The sequence below is a fragment of the Sus scrofa genome, chromosome 14, assembly GCF_000003025.6.
Source record: "Sus scrofa isolate TJ Tabasco breed Duroc chromosome 14, Sscrofa11.1, whole genome shotgun sequence".
NCBI classification, from domain to species: domain Eukaryota; kingdom Metazoa; phylum Chordata; class Mammalia; order Artiodactyla; family Suidae; genus Sus; species Sus scrofa.
The window spans coordinates 124,758,536-124,780,865 of NC_010456.5; the positions used below are offsets into that span (position 1 = coordinate 124,758,536).

A 22,330-nucleotide genomic window follows, 5' to 3' on the forward strand; every position below is an offset into this window, starting at 1 on the left:
GTTAATTAAGTCATGAGGGTGGAGCCCATGTGAGGCAGTAGTTCTCTTAGAAGACACGGTGCAGTGAGATAGCTTCTACCGCTCTGCTCCCCATCACGTGAGGCCGAGGGAGAAGAGGGCTGACTACGGGATCCGGGATCCAGGAGGGTTCTTGCCAGGCACCGGGTCCACCAGCACCTTGACCTTGGGCTTCCAGCCTCTAGAACTGTGAGAAATGGCTGTTCGCTGTTCAAGCCATCCAGTCTCTGGCATCTCTTATGGCAGCTCCACTGGGCGAAGACACCAGGCTTGGTAGACACGGCACAGGATGGCTACCGAGAGGCCATCACGAGTATGAATACATCCCTGTGTTTTCTGGCAAGCCCCAGGCCTTGGCAATGAAGATAAATAACTTGAAATCTAGATTTTCTTCAAGTTTGGTAATGCAGAGGAGGTCAAAGTTTTGAAAGATGTTTTCCTCCCACTGCATTCCAGCTTCTCAGTAAAATGGCCCAACTCATGGCAGTTGAGAAGCTCTTGTCCTCAAACCTCGAATCCTCAGCCTTGCCTAAATGATGAGACCCTTGCTGCCGGGTCACAAAATTGAGCACCAGCTAGACCAGCTCCAGCTCTATTATGAGATTTTTGTTTGTTTGTTTTTTATCTTTTTGTCTTTTTAGGGCCACACTCGCAGCACATGGAGGTTCCCAGGCTAGGGGTCTCATCGGAGCTATAGCTGCTGGCCTATGCCAGAGCCACAGCAACGCTAGATCTGAGCCGTGTCTGCAACCTCCACCACAGCTCACAGCAAAGCCGGATCCTTAACCCACTGAGCAAGGCCAGGGATCGAACCCGAAACCTCATGGTTCCTAGTCAGATTCGTTTCCGCTGTGCCACGATGGGAACTCCTATTATGAGTTTTTTAAAATTTCTTTTTAATTTTTGGCCATGCCCATGGCATGTGGAAGCTTTTGGGCCAGGGATCCAATCCTTGCCATGGCATGACAATGCCAGATCCTTAACCACTAGGCCACTGGGGAACTCCTTATATACATTTTTTTTTTCAGTTGACTTGGTCAGTAGGGTTGGGATTATTGGGCAAACAGTCCTGGAATATTGCTGCTGTTTGATGCATTTTCTTCCCTCTACTCCACCAACCTACATGATAAAAGTACATCCCCAGGGCTTTGGTTTGATTCTGTTTTGGTCTTTGGAAGCTGGGTCAGCAGTTTTTCAAATGGCACAGGCATTTAAAGGGAGCAGGGGAACAACAAATGAAACACAGTGTGGAGGCCATTACGAATAAAGATGCTTTATTCACTGAGTTGGGAGGACAACAGTAACGTAGGACAGCGGCAGAGGGGCAGCAGGTGCTGCTTTCAACAGGAGCGTGGAGCAGGTTGGGCACGTTAAGCACAGCATCCAGGGCCCAGGGCCACCCGCCTCTGCACACTGGTACGTGGCACTCGGGACCCTGACAAACACCCACTCACTTTCATGGGGGACACGATACATCTTTTAAACAGCATTTCTTCCAAACATTGGCTTTCGTGTTTCTGGAAGGGATGGGGTGGGGGCGGGGGAGGCAGGAAGAAGAGTATGCCTTCAAAAATTCCATTAAACCCAACTTAAAAATGAAAGAACTGCAAGAGCTTCGATGCAGGGCTGTTGGCAACTTCCAGAAACCACATACGTTTATTACTGAACGAGTCTGTACAAAACACTCCCAAAGAACACAAGTCCCGTGGATGTTCGTCGTCTTGTCCGTAGCCGTAGACAAGTCGCTAAGCGGCTGGCTGCCTTCGTGTCTGCAGTCTGTCTCCTCTACCTTTGCTGAACGGGCTCAGAAAGCGACTCATGGCACCGTCACTCTTGGGAGAGACTTTTGGGAAGGATTTTATTTAATGATGACAATTGCCACTCAATTACACGAGGCGTCAGAAAAGATGAGATCGGTTTAATTTGCTGTGTACACATATATTATTTAGAAAGTTTCTCTCAGTTTAAAAGACCACCTCCCCCTTTCCTGTTGAATTTGTCAGAAAGGAAACTTGCCCCAACAAAAAAACACAAAGATCCCTATGCCAAGCGCATCATTCACCGTCTCCCCACTGCGTCTCGGGCAGCAAACAAAAAGACAGCGATTTTTTTTTTTTTTTTAATGCCAAAGTAAAAGTTTCTCTTTCTTTCATCACAACATGATTAGGTAGTTCCTTTCATGTACATAGCCACGATAAAGTGATGTCACTAAAATCGCAAGCCTGAAATCATCTTTTTTTTTTTTTTTTTTCCTGGATAGACCATCCTCCAAAAGGGGGTATTAATAAGTGAGTTTTAGGGCTCCTGACAAACACTTGGTTAATTTTAAAAGTCAAATAAAATCAAGGCTGTCCTAGGAAGTACAGATTAAACAGTAACCGGAAATACACCAGGAGCTTGGTAACGACTGAGCTTGCTTCAGAGGACGCAGGAGGGTTGATGGCAGAGAGTTCATCTTCCTCCCACTGTCCTTCCTGATGGTCAGAAAGAGGGCTCGGGGTGCCCTCAGCTGGAGGGGCCACCTGCCCCTTCAACACGCAGGAGCACGCTGGCACCGAGTGTGCCATCAAGAGGTTTTAGAAAGACCTACATAGTCTAAAGGGGTTCATTTGAATTTTTAAACTTGCAAAAGCGTATCTACTTTACATAATCATCTGAGAAGCAATTCTTTAGAAAAAAGGTGTTGGCTGGAAAAGTATAAAGAAATTAGGTGAAAGTTTTAGACACATTTCCAGCAAGACTTTTCCGAGTAGAGTTGATTGAATCCCTAGATGCAGAGGATGGGAGTGAAAAGGGGGCTGTTCCAGCCTCACCTTGGAAGAGGAAACAGCTTGGAAACAACAGAATTAGGAGAAGTGGAGAGACCAGAGGACATGATAGAAATCAGTTTTTTTTTTTTTTTTCCTTTGCACCTGAGGACCCACTGACTCAAGCTTTTTTTGTTCGAGGTCTCAGAGAACAGGCAGCTTATCTTTCATAATTGAAGAAGTCACACTAAGAACGTTTCATAAGGAACCCCAAACCCAAATGCAGACGCATAGCGAGCTGCACGAGTTTCCAAAGGCTCTTTATTATGTATCAACATAAATCACACTGGAAGACTAAATGGTCTCCTGGCTTTTCTGGAAGAAACTTTAAAGGAAGCACTGATCTTCGTGCCGTCATAGAGGTTTGTTCATGCCATCAGGGTGTGCTTTCAGAGTCACTAGCAAGCCCGATGCTCAAAAACTTAGCCCTTTATGTATGCACCAGGGAAGCTTGCCCTGTGTATACTTCCTTTCCTAGAGTCAATAATCCAGTGTTGACAACTGGAATTTTTTATGCCGGGTAGGGTTCAAACAGAGAACACTGATTTCCTGTGCAGCGACCTGGACATTTTCTGGAAAAGCATGCTGAACTCAATTCAACCAAACAGACAGGGCGTTGCTGCCCATTGATCTGGGTTGGGGCCTCTCCCTCTGGCTGGAGCCTTCTCCTGGGGAGAGAGGTTGGGGAGCCCACGCTGCATTATAGTTTCCAGTGCCCCCTCCCCAGAACACAGCACCGCTCTGCTTGTAGCCAGGAAGCCACTGGTATTTTCTGGCAATGCATTTTTGCGTGTAGTTTAAATTAGCTAATAATACATTTGATATGGAAAGAAGCTTCCCCCCACCCCCACAAGGTGGATGCAGAACTAAATTTAAAAGTTCTACAAGCCAAACAGAGTTTCATTAGTAGGTACAAACTTAGGGCTCGGTTCTTTAACTATCACTGCAATTTTTCATACACTGACACTTGATCCACAAGGACATGGGTTATAATTCATTTGCCAATGAAAACCACTGAGGGTCCTTTACTAGCTCCACTGTGAAGAAAACCTCTCCACCAGCTGAGCCCTAGGATCCATCTGGCCATCTTTGTTCTTGATCAAGGCAGGGAGACACTGGGATTATGCCGTGGTCCCCACTCCACACACTTTGCCAGAGTGCAGCAAGGATGAGAACATGCAGGTGAGGCTGCCAATACAGGAGGCATCAGAGAGAAGATGGGACAGTGGGTGCATGGAATGAAGCAAGAGGCAACTAATGTGTCAGGGGCAAAGCTGTGGGCTGCCATCTGCCTTCAGTTCAAGGATGAGCTAGTCTCTTCCCTTCACCTGGCCAAAGCCCTTTGCTACATATGTTAATAGGTCATACAAGCGCACGCATGTGCGTGCACACGCACGCACACACACACACACACACACACATTTATTTGTGAGAACAGTCCTCAAACATCCCATGCCTAGCACTGAAAGGTCAAGCAACTTTAGATTTCTCAGGGAAGAGCAGAGAAAACAATTGCAATTGAATACGTGAAGCCATTGCACTGTTGGCCACAGCACCCAGTCGCTAGACAGAATCACAAGTGATGTCTGCAGCACAAGGTCAGAACATGCTCCTTGCTTTTTACCACTCGTGTCAGCTGCTCACTCATTCTAATACTTGGTGCCAGCAGGGAGAATGTCTGAGCTTTTATTATTAGGGGCATACGCAGGTGAATTCAAATGCGTTCTCCTTTGGCTTTCAACAGCATTTACATTTTCAAGCAGACCCCCAAAGCATGAGAATTAATGTGACACCCTCCTCGGCGGCGTGACTCTAGTCCTGTCTGAGTCACAGCCAGAGGCTTTCAGGAACCACGGTGCGGTCTCTCATACAAGTCGTGTTGTAATCCTTGGCTCCAATGGGAATCTTGTGTTGCGAATTTGAGAACTCAGTTTGAGGTCTACACACAGCCTCATCCCAGGTCGGCAGGCTTCAGTCTGAGGCTGACTTGAGCTGTATCCATCATGGAATATGCTGGCTTTTAACCACCCACAGCCTCCCCACAAGGGACAGAGTGTCGGGGATGCGGTGAGCCTCACTCGATCTTTGTCATGTGCACTTGAGTAAATGTCCCTCTGAAGCAGCAGCACAGTGGGACGAACACTCAAGCAGGAATGAATGCAAAAGCACATGCAGACTGCCCAAACTGAACACACACACACACACACACACACACACACACACACACACACACAGATAGATACACACCACACCAGGAGGTCAACAGAGCTAGGCAAGAAAGAAAAGCTGAAAAGGCCAAATTAAATCAGTTGGAGACAATCTACTTTGGAGATGCACAGATTTCAAAGAGAGCAACATGCCTTTGCCTTAGCCTACGACTGAAAAGACCTTAAAACAAACAAACAAACAAACAAACCCAAACCACTGAGGGCTTGATCTGAATTAGAAGATGCTGGACAGAGAGCAGAGGTTGCTGGGTGGGAAGAGCTATGGCCCTTGGACAAAACTCATTGAACAGCAAACAACTGGGCCACCCTTTCTTTGTAAAAGTGAGGGAGGGGGGCGGAGGTGGAGGCAAGACAGCTCCTGTCCTTGATGGGGAGGACGAAGGACACACCCTGTCTGAAGCAGGAAAAGACTTACGAGAGAGTTTTCATTCCTGTTTTTCCCTCTCTTTCGCTTCATTTTTTTTTTTCTTTTTAATTCTAGCTGAGGAATTCACCCATCAGGTCCTAGCAAACAGTGGGAACAAGGAGCTGGTTAAAAGGGACTTTGGCGGCTATTCAAAGAGAGCTGCTGGGGCACCCCCTCTCCCCCCGCCACTCTGGTTTCCATCCTGGTGAAGCGTGGGCAGGGCTGCAGGAAGCCCGTGAAAAAAGGCGTGTGCAGAGGCTGCCACCCCGTGGATCTGTCCCTTGACTCTGTCCCTCCGGCTCTTCCTTCTCAGCCTCGGCACTACTTAATAAATATACTCAGACTCTGGAGTTGCAACAATTGCTTTTTTCCATGCGGCATCCTAAGGGCACTTGCTGGCTCTTATCTGTACAGTCAGCACTATGGTTGGACAACAGCTGAAAGGAAACAAAAGAAATAGCTCCTGTTGCGTACATAAGGTGATGGAAAAAAGGTCACACGAGACCGCTACCGTTGAGTGTGGGAACACAGACGTTTTCACCCCATTGCTTCTGGGCAAGGGCTGCCGTGGGTGGGCCCAATATGTGGCTCATGGGTGTTTTAATCCGATTTTCCCTTTCTGTTGTTGCTGCGGGACAGCAGTTTGCAAGTTCTCCGATCAACTTTGGGCCTTAATATAACATCCTATGCGGCACTGCCGTGGTTAGTCCTTTGTCGAATGGCTGTCTACGTGGGGGACTTAGAAGAGTTTGGCTTTTTTCTTCATGTCGTTGCGTCTCCAAAGAGGTAACTTGTCAAACTCCTGGATGGACATTCCAAAGATTTCCCGAAACACTTCTGGGGCTAAGTGGCGCTGTGATGGGAGAAAAGAACAGTGGTCAGTCTTCATGGCCACATGGATGACCTTGAGAGCTGCTCTCCAGCTTCCAGGTCATCATTCTGAAGGGCAAGGTGCAATGATGGAAGAGGGGTCTATCTCTGAGGCTTCTGAGCAGACACTGGGCCCAGGGGTGCCTCACCTGGTCGGGCCAGGTACTGCACCTTCCTACCACACAGAAGAGCTGATGGAATATTAATGATGATGATAACGACACGGAAGGGGCATGGGACATTGGGAAGGTGACTCCTTAGGCTGGAGGAGATGCCACTCCAGGTCCTTGGGATGCTGGAGAGATGTAGGGAAATTGGACCAGAGTCATAAGAAACCCAGAGAGAGAGAGAGAGAGAGAGAGAGAGAGAGAGAGAGAGAGAGAGAGAGAGAGAGAGTTCCCGAGTGGTCCTTTGGGAATGCCAGGCCTTTTTCCTGGCTCGCCAACAGGTCAGGGGGATGCTTGGTCTACTGAGGAGAACTTCAGCCTGTCATCCCACCTAGAAAGATTCTCTTAGGATAGCGGAGCCTTTATTCTCTGCCCAGGTCTGACCTCACATACAGAGGTACTTGCCTTTTGTCAGGGGTTAATGATTCTTTATGAGACTGGCAGCCAGAGTGTTTCTTAATTAGAACCATTTGGATGGAAAAGTACAAAGATCAGTCTTCCATGTCTAAGGAGGCCTGGGGTATGTGCACCCAGATAACCCTGCGACAGGGATTGGAAACAGCCGAGAGAACCCTGTCCAGTGCACCCCTCTTCCTGAGCGATCCCTCCCTCCTCTCAGTGAACGCAACCCGGGCTTGGGGAAACACGAGGATCTGGGGGTACGGAAGAGGGTTGGAGAGTCTACACCATCAGCCCAGTGATGGCAACGTCAAGTTTCCAAGAAAGTGACTAAAGTCATACTGCTTCTCCTGGGTGGTGGTGTTCTGGATTTTATCAGACATTTTTATGTTGATCTCCTACACATAAATTTGGGCTTTTCTCCAAAGTGAGCTTAGTTATACCTAGGTTGATTTTTTTTTTTTTTTTTTGCCTTAACTGGAACATTTCTTAGGGGGAAAGTTGGGAGAAAGGCACAGGAATCTGCAGCTGAGACAGGTTTGTTGGTTTGTTTTACCTCCAGCCGGGTTCTGTCCACATCTCTTAGGATTTTATTGCGCCCTCTGTTGGTCACCATCAGCATTTCATATGGAAATATCTGAGAAGCAAAGAAAAAACACCTCTTCTAGAACACCGCTGTCCATTTTATTGACAAGCAGAAGCTACTTGAAATCTAGGACTCCGAAGAGAGAGCTTCTAAGATGCTATAATAAGAGCACCAGAGAGATGTGTTCCTCGCTCAAGTTTCCAGGGGCTGGGGCAGGTTCTCACACATACCCACGCCCTACCAGTGATGTGCCCCAGGAGGGTGTTGTTGAGTGAAAGAATACAACTTACTATGGACTGGGGATGAAGGTAACAATTGGAAGGGAATTGAAAGTATAGGTAAGGATTTATAGGGCAGGACACTCGCAAGGTTCAACAATCTTGTTCCATGATGGGTCATGAATCCTGGGAGCCATGCAGCCCCAGAAGCAATGTTCTGGTGATGACAGAGAGAAATAAGCCCCAGTTATGGTCACCAGGGAGAGCAGCTTTTGGACACCTCTGGAATCACAGGATGTACTGGAGCTGGAAGGACCCATCATCCCAGTTTGCTTGGGACTGGGGAGGTTCCTAGGCTGCAAGCTAGGGAAAGTCTCGGACAAGCTGGGATGTGGGTCACCCTATCTGGAGTGGTCTGCAACCACTCTGCATAACAGTGAGCAGGCTTTGCAGTGCTCATGGCAGACACTGTACAGATACCAAGGTCATGAGCAAGAAGTGCCGGTACTTCATGGTGAATCCAGTGAGCTCTTACACCTGCGGACTTGGTGTGACAAAACCAGCAGAACAGAAAGATTCTTGATGACAGGCTTGCCTAATGCACCAGCCTGGAGCCAAGTGGGCCTCAACAATGAGAATGTGAAGAAGACAGGAAATAAATCTTTTCAGAGTAATGGCCCAGTTTCGTCCCCATGTGAGAGGAACTTGCCTTTGGTTCCAACATGTTGGGCATGGAGACCCCCCGGTCCATCCTCATGGCTGGCATGTGGCCATCTGGGAGGGTCTGCAAAAGAAAAGCAGGGCTCAGGAGGAGCACAGGGCCATGTCGGGGGCTGAGGAAGAGCTTGTGGGCTCCCAGACCTCCTTGTTTGGGTCTCAAATCTTCATTGCTCTTTTACAGGTGTGTCATTTTAACTTCCATGGAATTTTCAAAGTGAGCTCCTTGCCGAATAAAGCAGGAATACTGGGGATGCTGTTCTTTTATAATCCAGCCGATGAAAGATCCTGGCTTACTAACTAGTGACTACTCCCTGAATTTAGGCTCCATGCATGAAAGCATAGGGTACAATCAAAGAATTGCTGAGTCTATGATTTTAAAAAAATGTAATCTTAATGTCTTTGCGTTTTTCCCCCCTTTCTCATTCTCCATCACTGTTTACAATGTTAAGGTTCTAGGAAGAAGAGAATGGTACCAGAGCAGCTCTTTCCTATTGGCCAAAACAGGAGTTTCTTTTCATTTGTGACCGCACAGAGGAGGGGAGGCCTCAAGGAGTGAGAGACTACAACTAAAAGAAAATCAACTGATGCTGGTCCACTTCCATCCCAAAGAGGACGCTCCAAGGCCAGACTTGGGGAACTCTCTGACACCTGGCCTCATTCATGCCGTGTCCCCAAGGCCTGCAGGACCAGCCTGACCTGGGCACCAGGCATGCCTGCCACTCATGGCTCCTCATATCTGTGGGCTAATACGTAGACAGATCAACCCAAACCAGGGTCTTCTCAACAGAAATCCTTTCTTGGAGCAGCAGCAGAATACATCTGGATTGGAAAAAGACTGTTTTTGCTGGTGTGGCCAACTTGAGAAAGAGTGTTCCATACCTGGTAGTCTGGAAAGGAAGGGAAAAGAAAATCTCAGAAGGGCAAGATCATAGAAAAACGTGGCAACATTAACAGAGACTATATCTTATTGCAATTCTCCAAACACTCCTCAAAGAACCACGCGCTCTCCCAGCTCCTCGATCTCTGCACACCCAGGCTGGCTGCCTCCCTGAGGGGAGGAAATGCCTGCTCTGGTGGTAGTTAGCAGTTCAAACACCCTTTTCTCCTGGAAGCTGACACCCTGAAGGTGTTTCTGCCTTCTCTCTTGATCACAGCAGTTCTCTCATGGAGTTTCTGTCTCTGTCTCTGTATCTCTCTGTCTCTCAGCCACTGCATTTTGAAGATAGGCCCATGTCTTGCTTATCACTATACTTCCAGTGATCGAATCAAGTGCTTGGCACAAAGTAGGAGCAATGAATTCCTTCCTAACAACTTGCTTCTTGTCTCTCACTTCAGTAGAGATCCTTCAAGATTTTAATAAATGCCCTGTTGGCTCAGAAGACAGATGTGATCTGACTACAGGATGTGACTCAGCCTGAGCCCAGCCAATGCACCTGCGACAGCACAGACGCCTTCCTACCCCGGCCACAGTCAGCCCACAGCTGCCTCACCTCGCACTCCCCCGCTGACATCCCCGTAGCTGTTGTACTGAGCAAAGTCTGTAGAAACAGGCTGAAATGAGGAAAAACACACAATTAGAAAATATGCTCCACAATACTAGTTTTTGAATCAGATGAAAAAGAAGAAAGGATTTCTAAAATCCTAAGGATTCTTCCTAAGGTGAATTCCTAGATCCTCATTATTTTTCCTACTTAGTTCTTCTTCTATGACATCTTTGTCTTTTATCTTACATCCAATGCTACTGCTCAGTGGGTGGTAAGCAAGTGTCTCTTGCTGATACATAAAAACACAAGCCTCCATATCATAGCTACATAATTATATTTTCTCTATGGGTTGTGGGGAGGGAGGTTGCAACAAACTTGCCCACATCTTTTTATAGTAGAGATAATGGCTCAAGTGGTTACTTGTAGAAACATTGGCCATACAATTAGTTTTCCCATAGGCTTATAAAGGCTATTCTTTTATCCAATGTCAATTTTGCTTTCTCTCAATAGAAATATTTTCTCTTGCCTGTAACTCAAAGCGATCTACCAGGAGACCATGGAAATTATAGTATTTTATTACATTCTAACACTGAGATTATATTGTCAGATGTATGCAGACAGTATGGTCAGCACTTCAACCAGGACTGAAGAGGGAACAAACCGGGAAAGGAATAAAGGAGAAACCTTACCCGATGAAGCCCATTTCTTCCATAGCCTGGGAGAGATGAGGTTTTAGACGACAGAGCATGTGAAGCTGAATGCGGGGAAAAAAAAAAAGCAATTGTTAGGAACCAGAAGTCCAATTCTTCCATGAAATTGGCAGTCTAACTTCTAATTTGCAGAAAAGAAGATTTAGAAAAAACAATCCAAATGGTATTGGGCTCAAATGTTCACAAAATGCTGCCATCTTTGGGTGATGCAGGGAAAGGGTGGGTAGTGAAACTATGGAGGAGGGATGGGCAAGAAAGAAGTGTTCCACTTGCTTGATCTCTGAATCCTTAACCCAATGCTAATAATGCTGATATTATTTCCATTTTATTGCAGAAGAAATAAGGCTAAGAGAAGTTAAGCATCTTGCTTAAAGTTATTCAGCTTGTGAATAATATCTGAGCAATGATTTGAACCCAGGGTTATTAGGATGCATAATCCCAAGTCCTAGATGGTATGACAGCAGTAACTGACCTGGAGGCCAACATGTATGTTAGCAAGATCTATTGGCCGAACGCAATTAAAGTCCTAGGAGGCCTGGGATAGGGTACCCCATTGATCAACAGTGTGGATGACTCATAAACTGCCAGGCTTTGGAAGGAGCAGACCTGGTCTTGAATTTTTGCTTCTGTAACTTAACACCTCTCTATCTTTGAGCACAGTATTCCATCTTTTTAAACCTTCATTTCTTGACCCATGTACCTATAGTGCTACTTATTCTTATAGAATATAACTGCAGAATTGGAAGGAACTAGCCTAACCCAAGTTCAATGCCAGTGTGGCATCTATGAGAGGTAGTAGGGCATTCCAGTTAAGAGTATGGGCTCGGGTTATAACGCTTGGAATCCTAAATCTTAGTTTTGGTAGCTTTCAGCAACGTGGCATTGGATAGGTTATTTAAACTTCCCTTTGCTTGTCTCTTGATCTACTAAATGGGGCTAATAATAATAATAATAATAGTAAATACCATCTACTTCACTGGTATGGTGTGAAGATTCAATGAAATAATGTTTAGTGGAAGTGTCTGCATAGGAAACACTAAACGCATGTTTAAAGGAACATTTAGGAGAAAAAATTATGCACTAGTTCAGAATAAACGAGAAGAAATCTTATGGGTAAGAGAATTGGCTTATGATAAGTATAAGCGGTAGAAACTATACTGATAGAGTATTTATTTCAGCTTAGTATCTAAGTAACCTCTTTCAAAAGTATCCAAACCCAGCACCATTAGCCCTTAGCTCTTGTACTGGATATGTAAACTCATAATGCTTAGAAAATATTGTTCATGCTCTCTACAGTTAAAAAACATTCGGGCTCTCTGCAGTATCCTGTGAGCACGTGATGCTAGACAGAGCAACAGAGGAAAAAAGGAAGTAAGTCTTATTCACAGATATCCATTTTAGAGATGAAGAAATTAAAGCCCAACTAGATTTAAAAGACGGCAGCTGTGGCGCAGTGGATAACGAACCCAACCAGGAACCATGAAGTTATGGGTTCGATCCCTGCCGTTGCTCAGTGGGTTAAGGATCTGGCATTGCAGTGAGCTGTGGTGTAGGTTGCAGACGCGGCTCGGATCCCGTGTTGCTGTGGCTCTGGTGTATGCCAGCAACTACAGCTCTGTTTAGACCCCTAGCCTGGGGACCTCCATATGCCATGGCAGTGTCTCAAGAAAAGGCAAAAAGACAAAAATAAATAAATAAATAAAAATAAAAGATGGCAGCTGAGGGACGAGGGCAGCATAGTAGGACGTGAGGCTCACCTACTCCCACAAATACACTGAAAATCCATCTGCACATGGAACTAGTCGCACAGAAAATTTCCTGAAAACTGACAAAAGACCTCAGGATGATGACAGAGCAAGAAAAGCTTCACAAAACCAAAGAGGACAAAAGAAAGACGTGAAAGGAAGCAAGATGGGACTGGCACCCCAGGAGGGGGCTGGAAAGAGGAAAAGGCCCCGGCACCCTGGGAAGTCCCCCCAGCAGCGAGGAGATCAGCCAACATGGAGGAGGAACCCTAGACAATTGGGGGGAACCAGTTAAAATGGAAATACTGCTCCCCGAATGGTCAGCATCATGGGCCCACTGTAGGTGGATGCCAGCAGGTGTCGGGAACTAAAACTCTGGCTTTAGAGATCAGACTCACACAGGGAGCTGGGGCTAGCTACATGGGAAAAAACCAAGGTTGGCCACGTGGAAACAGCCTAGAGGGACTCGAGCATAGGGCGACCACAACTGAGGGCTTGGAAGCAGAGGTAACTCAGTTGGACTTGGAGGCTAGATGCCATTGTGTGGGGATGCTGGAAGGAAGGGGTGGAATCCAGCAGTATATCCTTGTTTCCTGTGTGCATTTTCTCAAGCTGCAGGACGCTGCTTCAGCTTGGGGAGCCACTCAGCAGCAGTGGCTGCCTAGCAATAGCTGGACAGCAGCCCCACCCTTAGGGCTACAGAATTCTTGGAGCCGGTGGAGTAATGGCCTGGGGGAATAACACAAGCTCCCAGCTCCTGCTGGTGGTCCCCACACTAGCGGCGCCTGACCTGTGCCAGAAGAGCAGCTGGTGGTGGCACCTATTCCCGGTGAGAGGTTCTTAAGCTACGTTGACATGACACAGGATTCCCACACTTTTTTCTTGTGGAACACTCTGCAGGTTCCACTAGTGGGATGGATTGGGATCTTGGGATTAATAGATGCAAACTATTGCTTTTGGAATGGATTAGCAATGAGATCCTGCTGTGTGGCACTGGGAACTATGTCTAGTCACTTATGATGGAGCATGATAATGTGAGAAAAAAGAATGTATACATGTATGTGTAACTGGGTCACCCTGCTGTACAGTAGAAAAATATATATAAAAGATTAAAAATAAAGAAAAGAAAAGAAAAGAAAAGAAATGGCCCTGCCTCTCCTGGAACAGTCAGGATTGGCTCCTTGAAGGCAGGTGTCCGGCTCCTGCTCAGGGAGGTGGGTCTACTGCTCACCTGAGTTGATGGGAGAATCGTAGCGACTGGCTGCCAGGGTGGACCTCTCCCGGCTCTCTCTCTCCTTCTCCATCTCTTCTTTCAGTATCAACTGGCCCAGGCCTGAGTTGAGCTATTCACAAAGAAAAGAAAAACGAGAGCGAAACCTGCAATTACTCTCAGGGAACTGCAGTTTTTTGGGGGAGATCCTATAAGAAGTTCCTGACTCTGGAGAGGCCTGAGCTATAGTCCCAGAGCCTGGTGGTTCCTCAAAAGATCAGTCAGGTTTGGGATCTTGAATTTCTCTTAGCCCTTTCAATGTCAAGGCTCTGCTGCCCTAAGCCAGGCTCCATGTCAGAAGAATGTTCTCCCTTCTTCGCCCTCCCCTTGAAGAGCCAGCAGGTAAACTCAGAAGGCAATGTGGGAGTGTGTACAGATTTTTGATGTAAGAAGGGAAGACTGGGTGTGGTAGCCTTTAAGAAGAAAGTACACTGCTTTTTTCAAAAACAAGGAAGAAGAAGGAGTTCTCTGGTGGCTCAGTGGGTTAAGGATTTGGTGTTGTCCCTGCTGTGGCTCTGGTTACTGCTGTGGCATGGGTTCATTCCCTGGCCCCAGAACTTCGGCATGCCATGGGCATGGCAAAAAAAAAAAAAAAAAAAAAAAAGAAAAGAAACAAAATAATGCATGCTCATTGTACAGATCTTAGAAAATCCAGAAGGAAAGAAGATCAGTCATCCAGTATTTGTCTATGCACGTAGCACACAAAACTGAGGTCATATGTGCAACTTTGTATCATTTCCCCCATACAACTAGTAGCACGTGCATTTCCCAGGTGATTAAGTATCTTTGGGAAATGTCCTTTGGAGGGATTCATCAGTCCCTTTGTGGTAGGAGAGTTTACAATTTCCGGGTGTCCCCTAGCCCAGGCTATAACTGACTACCCTTCTTTTGGTCTTCCGGGATGCTGCGGGCCCATGCTAGAGATGAGGGGGTGTATAATGAGAGTGTCTTGGTAAGAGTCCATTTTATCCCCCCCTCTCCTGGCTCAGATATACACACAAGGTCCTATGAGTCCTGAGCAAAGACCTGGAGAATTCCAAGGGAATTCCTTCAGCAGAGCGTGTGTGAAGGAAGGAAGAATACACCTTGGCTCTACCTGGCCTTTCAGCATCCTTTCAACACATGCACCATACCCACATCCCCACCCCAGAGTTTCACTCTCCTTGAAGAGGCCCAAACATCCCACACCGCTCTCACTGCCAGTTCCAGGGCATCTCTTCCAGAACCCACTAAGCCTTCTGCCTTATCGTCACCAGATGCCTCTGGTGACTCTCCTACTGGACGGCGAGCCCTTGAGGGCTGGGACCACCCCTCGCTCATCTTGGTGGCTTTGCCCACAGCAGTCATTCCATAGCGTGGACTGACAGAACTAAAGTGAAGACTCAGCCAAGTGGTTGAAGGACCGACCTTCATTAACTGCTCCTCTTGAAGCTGCCGGCGTCTCAGCAGTTCCTCATCATCTTCCTCTCGGCCGCTAGATCTGCGTCTCGTGTCAGCTCCTAATTCCACAGCAAAGACAACTTCTCACATTAGCCCCATGGCAAGGAGATCTCAAGGGACAGGCCTGCCCACGCTCGACTTGTTAGGTGGGCAGAGTCAGCAGTGGTCTTTAACATTCCTCAACGACACGGGGGAAGAAAGGGCTTGCCACCAATTCAGCACCCCTGGCTGGTTTCTTGAGACAAGTCCAGTGGGTGATTCCATAAGGCATGGATTTTGGCCCCCCAACAATATGACCAGCTCATTTAGACCTCGGTTTGCCACTATGATGGGGTCTAAGTCATGGCATTGGCTACCGGTCAGAAGTTCTGGAGTAAGTGGGAGGGGCATCTGTAGTTATTATCTTGATGTCCCCAAGGCCAGTGTTCAAATGGAGAGGCATCCAAATTCATCCAGATACCATCAAATAGGTGATGGAGTCCCTCTCTTGTGACAAATTAAAAATCTTGCAGTTTTCTCTTTTTCTGAATATTGGGGCTTGTGAACACACAATAACCCTGTCTTCTATCCTCAATAAATTCATTAAAAAGTATGCTTTTAATTTTTTTTTTTTTTTTTTTTTTAGCTTTTTAGGTCTGCACTGGCGGCATATGGAGGTTCCCAGGCTAGGGGTCCAATTGGAGCTGAAGCCGCTGGCCTCCACTACAGCCACAGCAATGCGGGATCCAAGCCGCAAATGTGACCTATACCACAGGTCACGGCAACACTGGATCCTCAACCCACTGAGCAAGGCCAGGGATCAAACCTGTATCTTATGGATGCTAGTCGGGCTCACTAGCCGCTGAGCCATGATGGGTGCACCTGTTTTTAAATGTTCTTTTAAGTGATGGGTCTTCAATGTTTCCTGGGCCTCAATCTTTTGGAGAAGGGTCACAAAAGAGTTTTATGTGTGTGGGTCAACTGAAAGGGTTAATACAGCTAAGAAGTTACTTATTTCAATATAATCTTGCAGATCATGTACAATTTTTAAGCTTCCTGGAAAAGGGGAGATGAAGTGGAAAGGAGGAATCTGTCTGAATGGTTGAGAAAATCAAGATAATTACTGTTTTTCCTTAGTTCCTTGGATTAGTCTGGCTGCGGGAGGAAACAGGAAAGCTTGCTAATCTAATCAAAATAAACATTAACTAATAGTCTCAGTGTTTATCGTTTTGATGAATGGACCAGAAATTTTCTTCATTTTGGAACCCCAAGGAGCTTTAAACTATTCAGTGATGATAGCTAATAACAACAAAATGTTAATTCTCCCCCAAAGTTTAGCTGTTTTAGTGTCCCCACTGAGCAACATGACTGAACCAGGGACCTCAGCAGATTCACATCTGCCTGAAGGACAAGGATTGGCAAAAAAGCAAAACAAACAAACAAACAAAAAACTCCTGATGACTGATTCTTAGTTTCTAAAATCATAAATATCAGTTTGAATTTTCTGTCTTTAATCTACACTAATAACAATTAATAGACATGAGTTTTACAAGAGCCAGACACATCTTAAGTGAACATAATTATGGAATGCTTGTGAATAATGAACCTGGGAGTGGGAGGTAGGTTTTCCTTCACCTATCTCTAGGAATACAAATTGCTTTAAAACCCACATCTATGGCTTGTAAAAGTTATTCTCAAAATAACTTGATAAAAAAGAGCATGATGAAGAAAATTTGGGAATTCTGGAAAACTGAAGGCCTTCGGGTGGTCAACAGAAAGATGCTAAGATAGGTACTTTCTATGTAAAGCTGATGCACTTAATTTGTAGTGCCAGCTTCTGAGTCTGCCAATACTAGTTTTTTAGTGATTTCACTACTGACAAAACAGTAAAGACACAGACATAATCCCAAAGCATAAATGTGTGGTTCAAAGCAAAGAATGAAACAGCCTGAATGCGACATTTTAGCACGTTAAGTCATGGAAATGACAGATGTGAACTCATGTAACTTTACATGCGTAATATTTCAGAACACCTGCCACTCTGTAACAGCCCTTCTTAGTCATGGAGAACGTGATCAGGCAGGAAAAATGAAAGCGCTTCGGTGTGTTAAGATTGGTTGTTAAGAGAACTGTAATTACAACCTTGAAATCATCTAAAACAAATTTAATTGAAAGAAGCCACGCTTCTGTGGACCCTCAGTAAATCCATCCATTATACTTTAATGGTACAGAACAAAATTACTGGCAGGAGGCTTTGATTCAGCTAGGTTCAAAAGAGTTACTGATTTTACAATAACAATGGAGAGTTCACGCAAGCCATCTGTTTTAGACCAGTTCTGCACCTTTTTGGGTTTAGTTAGCACAAGGCTCTGGTGCTTGGGTTTCTGTAACTTTGAAGCCTTCTGCACCCTGGTTAATATCACCTTAGTTCTTTTCACTAGTCTATCTCTTGGTCATACTGTTCTTAAAAATCTTTACACTGGAACACATTTCCTTGCATATTTTTAAGCACTGCACTTGGAGACCTCCTAATAATTTTGAGATCTCCTACCTCTGAGATCTCCTAATGATGTGTCCATTTGGCTTAGCTACAATAATTGCATACCTACGGCAGCAAGTGAGGGGGGACCAGGCCAGTGGTCCGTCTCAATCTTTGGTATCTCGCTGGGGTCTGGAGCCTGGGCTGCTGGGAACTTGGAAAACTTGATGATGTCTTCTGAAGACTTGCTCTGGGCTGCCAAGGCAGCTGCATCTAGATGGGAATCAGGGGGCAGCTTAGCCATTGGTCTGCAAGGCCATGGGGTCCAACCCTTTTTTTTTTTTTGCTTTTTAGGGCCGCACTCTCAGCATATGGAAGTTCCCAGACTTGGGGTCCACATGGAGCTACAGCTGCCAGCCTACGCCACAGCCACAGCAACATCAGATCCGAGCCGTGTCTGAGACCTACACCACAGCTCACGGCCATGCTGGATCCTTAACCCACTGAGCGAGGCCAGGGATCAAACCTGCATCCTCATGGATACTAGTCGGATTCATTTCCATGGTGCCATGATGGGAACTCCGGGGTACAACCCTCTCACATAGTTTTCTTATGTTCTGGCAAGAGTATCAACTCCAGAAAGCTGTTTATCACCATTATCAAGTGCCAGTCGCTAAGCAGTGCCTAGTGACCACTGATTTTCCTTATGTTCTGCCAGAGCAAAGCTTCCTTCTCTATCTGTTCTACACTGAAAACCCTTGTTCTAGAGCTGTGCTGTCCAATACTCACTCTAGCTACATGTGGTTATTTATATTGAAATTAATACAATGAAATAAAACAAAATGACTACAAAAATTAAAATTCAGTTCCTCAGTGGCACTAGCCACATTTTATGTGATCAATACCCACATGTGCCTAGTGGCTACGGGATTGGACAGCACGGTTATTGAACCTTTCCATCTTCACAGAAGGTTCCATTGGACAACATTCTTCTAGAGCAATTAGGAATCTGAATTAGTAACTTGAACTTAAAGAGGTAAGTGAAAAGCATGACACTGTCATTTGAGAGAGCTGGCTGGCTTTGTGTCCACAAAAAGATTGATGCGGGTCCTTAATCCTTGCCTATTATATATGCATCCTTGAGTCCTGGGTGAAATGGGGGCAGGAAAATCCACTGTCAGCTTGCAGGAATTTAGCAGTGAGACTTAGGTTTGCCACACCAATTTCCTTCAAGGGTCTGCACATACAAATGAGTCATCTAACTTGAAACAACAAAAGCCAGACTAGGAGCAGCACTAATTCATAGAGTTCTTAATGGCTCTGCTTATAAGAGGAGTCATTGGCTTGGAGTCCCAAATCTAATCACAGAAATGGAGCAAAACAAACCAGGGTAAATGGTTAGCTGCTGATGCTGGCTCATTTTGCAAACTCATCTGGGATGTTACTAAACATTTCAAAATACATCTATAGCGCTTTCAATAAAACCTGGCCCCTTCCCCGGGCTCTCAGATTTTTCAATCTGGAAGTAGCTTTCATGAATCTCCATCTCCGACTCCTCATTTTTTAAAAAAAGTAACTTAGTTTGCTTTTAAAGTAACTCAGTTTGCTTAAGTAACTTGGCCGAGGTCTCTGTATATAATAATATTAGGGATAAATTCTCAGTCAGGCATGGAACAATGTTTTTCTGAATCTCTAACCTCATGAGGAAAAAATAAAATTAGCTTGGACACTAGATCCTCTTCTTAAAGAAGGACACAATGCGTTGGCAGCTTAAAGACCAAGAAGTGTGACTTGATTCAAAGCATGTATTTTCCAAAGGCATAGGGCACAGATACCAGCTTTCGGTATGACATCTATCACATGGAACTGCTCTTTTGCAGAGTGTCCTTTGGGAGGTACCACTCTGGTTGTGCTACTCTTAATTATAACCGACTAAAAGAAAATAAAGAGTAAAGTCCAAGTTAATTTCACAAAAAGAAGCCAGCTCATCCCTTCCAAATAAACAACCTAACATTATCCAATCACTCTAAATCTTGATTATTTGATTATTCTTGTTTAGAGAGGCAAGGGCTTAGAGATTTTAGTGGGGTTTTTTTTAAGTTTCTAAATTGATAAATCAAACTAGGAATCTTATGCTTCAATGAAAAAAAGAAAAGCTAGACTTCAAACTGTACTTACGTATTAGAATTGGTGATGACAGTAAACATTCACATGTTAATGAGTGGGTGAGAAGACATTAAACCATAAAAAAGCAAACAAAAACAATGTTAAACTTAAGAAAGCAAGCACAGGATGTAAACTCTTAAAAAAAAAAAACAAACAACACACACACACGCAGATGAAGAAAAAAAATCATAGCTCTAGAATCAATACAATACATACATTCTCTCTTTTTTTTTTTCCCCTAGAATGTCGGCCTCAATTTTTTTTCCTTTTTGCATTTTCAACTTTATTAGCTTTTCGTTCATGCCCTCCTAAGCCTTCAGGACTGATTAACATCACCTGGATTCAAAAGGCAGCCTTCAAATTTCCAGGCACAATTTGTGTCTAATTTTCTGAGAACACCTGCAGACCAGCCTTGGCTTTCTATGCTTCCACCACGATTTATAGCAGCTGATGCTACAGAGACCTAATAACGGTGGAGGGAAATGTGATTTACAAAGAGTAATGTGATTTCTGGGGTCTAAAAAGTCGATATTCCCAGAAAAGGCAAATACAATTATAAATCCACAACAGTGGATCTTAGTTTGCAGGAATTTTAGAGACAAGCTGGCCTGATGCCCTGGTGCTTGCAGATGAGAAAACTGAGGGACAGACATCAAGTCCGTGGTCTCACAGAGCCATTTAGGTGAGGTGCTGGGACCAAGGCTGGGACTTTGGTCTGAGCGTGAGTCCCATCCACTCTCCTGCAAGGTACAGATGTCTGCATCACCTGCCAGAAACTGGGGAGCTGGTCAGGCTGATGTAGGCTTGGTCAACTTAACTTTTTAGGTAGCTAGCTTTCACTAGTTTTCATTAAACTGATTGCTAGATCATCAAAATTATCACAGAGGTTGGTTAGATGCCCCCCACCGCCCCCAAAAAGTCTTGTTGGGTGTTTGTGGATTACAGTGTGATCCGTACTTTCTCTTCTCTATGAGTGGAATGCTACACGGTTGGATGGGCTCAGAAATAGCCTAGGAGCATCCTAATCCAGCTAAGTGAGACCGAGGTCCTAGCCTTGGTCCCAGCGCTTCACCTAAATGGCTCTATTTCACAATATTTGTATCTCAGGAGACCTTAAAGGCATAAGATGCTGGACATCCCAGTTTGAGTCTCAAAAGCATTAGCAGACAAGCCTTTCAGAGGGCAGCAAAGAGTTCAGCTGATGTTGCTACTTAAAAGCTACGCAGAGGAAAGCGGGTTTTACCATGCTGTTTGTAGATGGGTGGTTTTCGGTAAATGTTGATCCCTTGATCTGTGGAAATGAAAAGCAAAGGTGTGTGATTATGGGAAGTCATTCGGCAATGGCAAAAACAGATCAACCGAGAGGCAAACCAAACTGAAGACCCTTGAACAAAAATAACCCACGAGGTCAACTTCTGTATTACAAAGATTGAGATTACCCAGAGAAGAGACTACGGGATGAGCCAATTACTATAGACATGTGATATGGAATCCTTTGTAATACATCTTGGATATAAAGAGATGTCATTCACTCACAAGCCATTTATTTCAAATACACACTTCACTAAAAGTGGGGTTAAAACAGGAAGAAATGCAAGCAGTGGAGATACTGTGATGGTGAGGAAGACATAACCAGTTTGGGGAAAATCCCCAAATTGCTACTGTCTAGAAATTGAGCTCCCGGTAGAGACGAGTGGCTCAATTTACATTTCAACTAATGAGTGGAACCGCGGAAAGTGATGTTGTAAAAAATAATGATGTGTTTTTGTAAGACATAGGAACAGTTCTCATGTGCAAGGCTAGTCTGGTGTGCTGACAAGATGTTTGACAAAATCCTAATGTGTATAGGCCAAATTTAAAAAAAAGGAAAAGAAATGCCAAATATTATTCATCTATTTATATAGGACCTCATTTGATTATGCTACCACTTCACTTTGACTGCAAATGCTCAGGAAATTTCAAAAGGTTTGTTTCCCCAGAACCCTTGGGCTCTGTATCTTGGTGGGGCATTCTTCATGCAAAAAAATACCATAAATGTACAATGTTGAGTTTCAAGTTTCAAGGAAACATTTTTTTAAAAAAGGCTGTCCAATCTCAGGGGTATGAATCCCATTGAACTTTCTTCTGTTTTATTAGGTAAGTTTGGAATGCAAAAGAGAGAGACTACAACCGATTCCAAATGCGTGTGCTAACATTAACATAATGGGTAATTTATGAAACCACTTTCAGTAGCTAAAAGCAGCAAAGCAGTGTACATCTGATAGAAAAATAATATCATGGCTTCCAATGGCCAATCTTACCCTCACAAATTGAGTTGACCGACCCTAAACGTTAAGATGCCAGTGGCTTCTGATTTTTCCAGTTCCTGATGGCGAATTACTATTTGTATTATGACAGCAGAGCTTATAGCACCACGCCTAAATTGCAAGATGTCTTTGTGGGCTATGGAGGTGGTTAGTTAGTTATCCATTGCAGAAAGACCCTCCAAACGACCCAATTTTAGAGTTCTCTGAAAAGCCCAGAGAAAGACTCTCCACATTGGAGACCATCAGATAAAATCAAAGTGATCTAAGAATGCCTTGGTTCCACCTTTAAGATAAGGAGATAATTATCTTGCCATTGTGATAATTAGTCAAGG

At 44.9% G+C, this 22,330-nt stretch overlaps 1 protein-coding gene across 39 annotated transcripts in view; it reads right to left on the reverse strand.

Annotated features, from left to right (window-relative positions):
• ABLIM1 (actin binding LIM protein 1) overlaps positions 1,276-22,330 on the reverse strand; it is a 348,912-nt gene continuing 327,857 nt past the window's right edge. For 13 of the 39 annotated variants that reach the window (XM_021073357.1, XM_013983756.2, XM_021073365.1 and 10 more), the window contains 10 exons: positions 20,936-20,983; positions 17,653-17,799; positions 15,036-15,127; positions 13,590-13,701; positions 10,593-10,657; positions 9,910-9,970; positions 9,299-9,306; positions 8,409-8,483; positions 7,452-7,532; positions 2,906-6,312 (listed from right to left, as the gene is read on the reverse strand). In XM_021073357.1, the coding sequence (XP_020929016.1) occupies positions 6,199-6,312; positions 7,452-7,532; positions 8,409-8,483; positions 9,299-9,306; positions 9,910-9,970; positions 10,593-10,657; positions 13,590-13,701; positions 15,036-15,127; positions 17,653-17,799; positions 20,936-20,983 (803 nt within the window). In that variant the 3' untranslated portion in view covers positions 2,906-6,198. Of the gene's footprint in view, positions 6,313-7,451; positions 7,533-8,408; positions 8,484-9,298; positions 9,307-9,909; positions 9,971-10,592; positions 10,658-13,589; positions 13,702-15,035; positions 15,128-17,652; positions 17,800-20,935; positions 20,984-22,330 lie in introns of all 39 variants that reach the window. The other 26 variants (XM_021073379.1, XM_021073375.1, XM_021073378.1 and 23 more) reach the window with 5 other exon arrangements.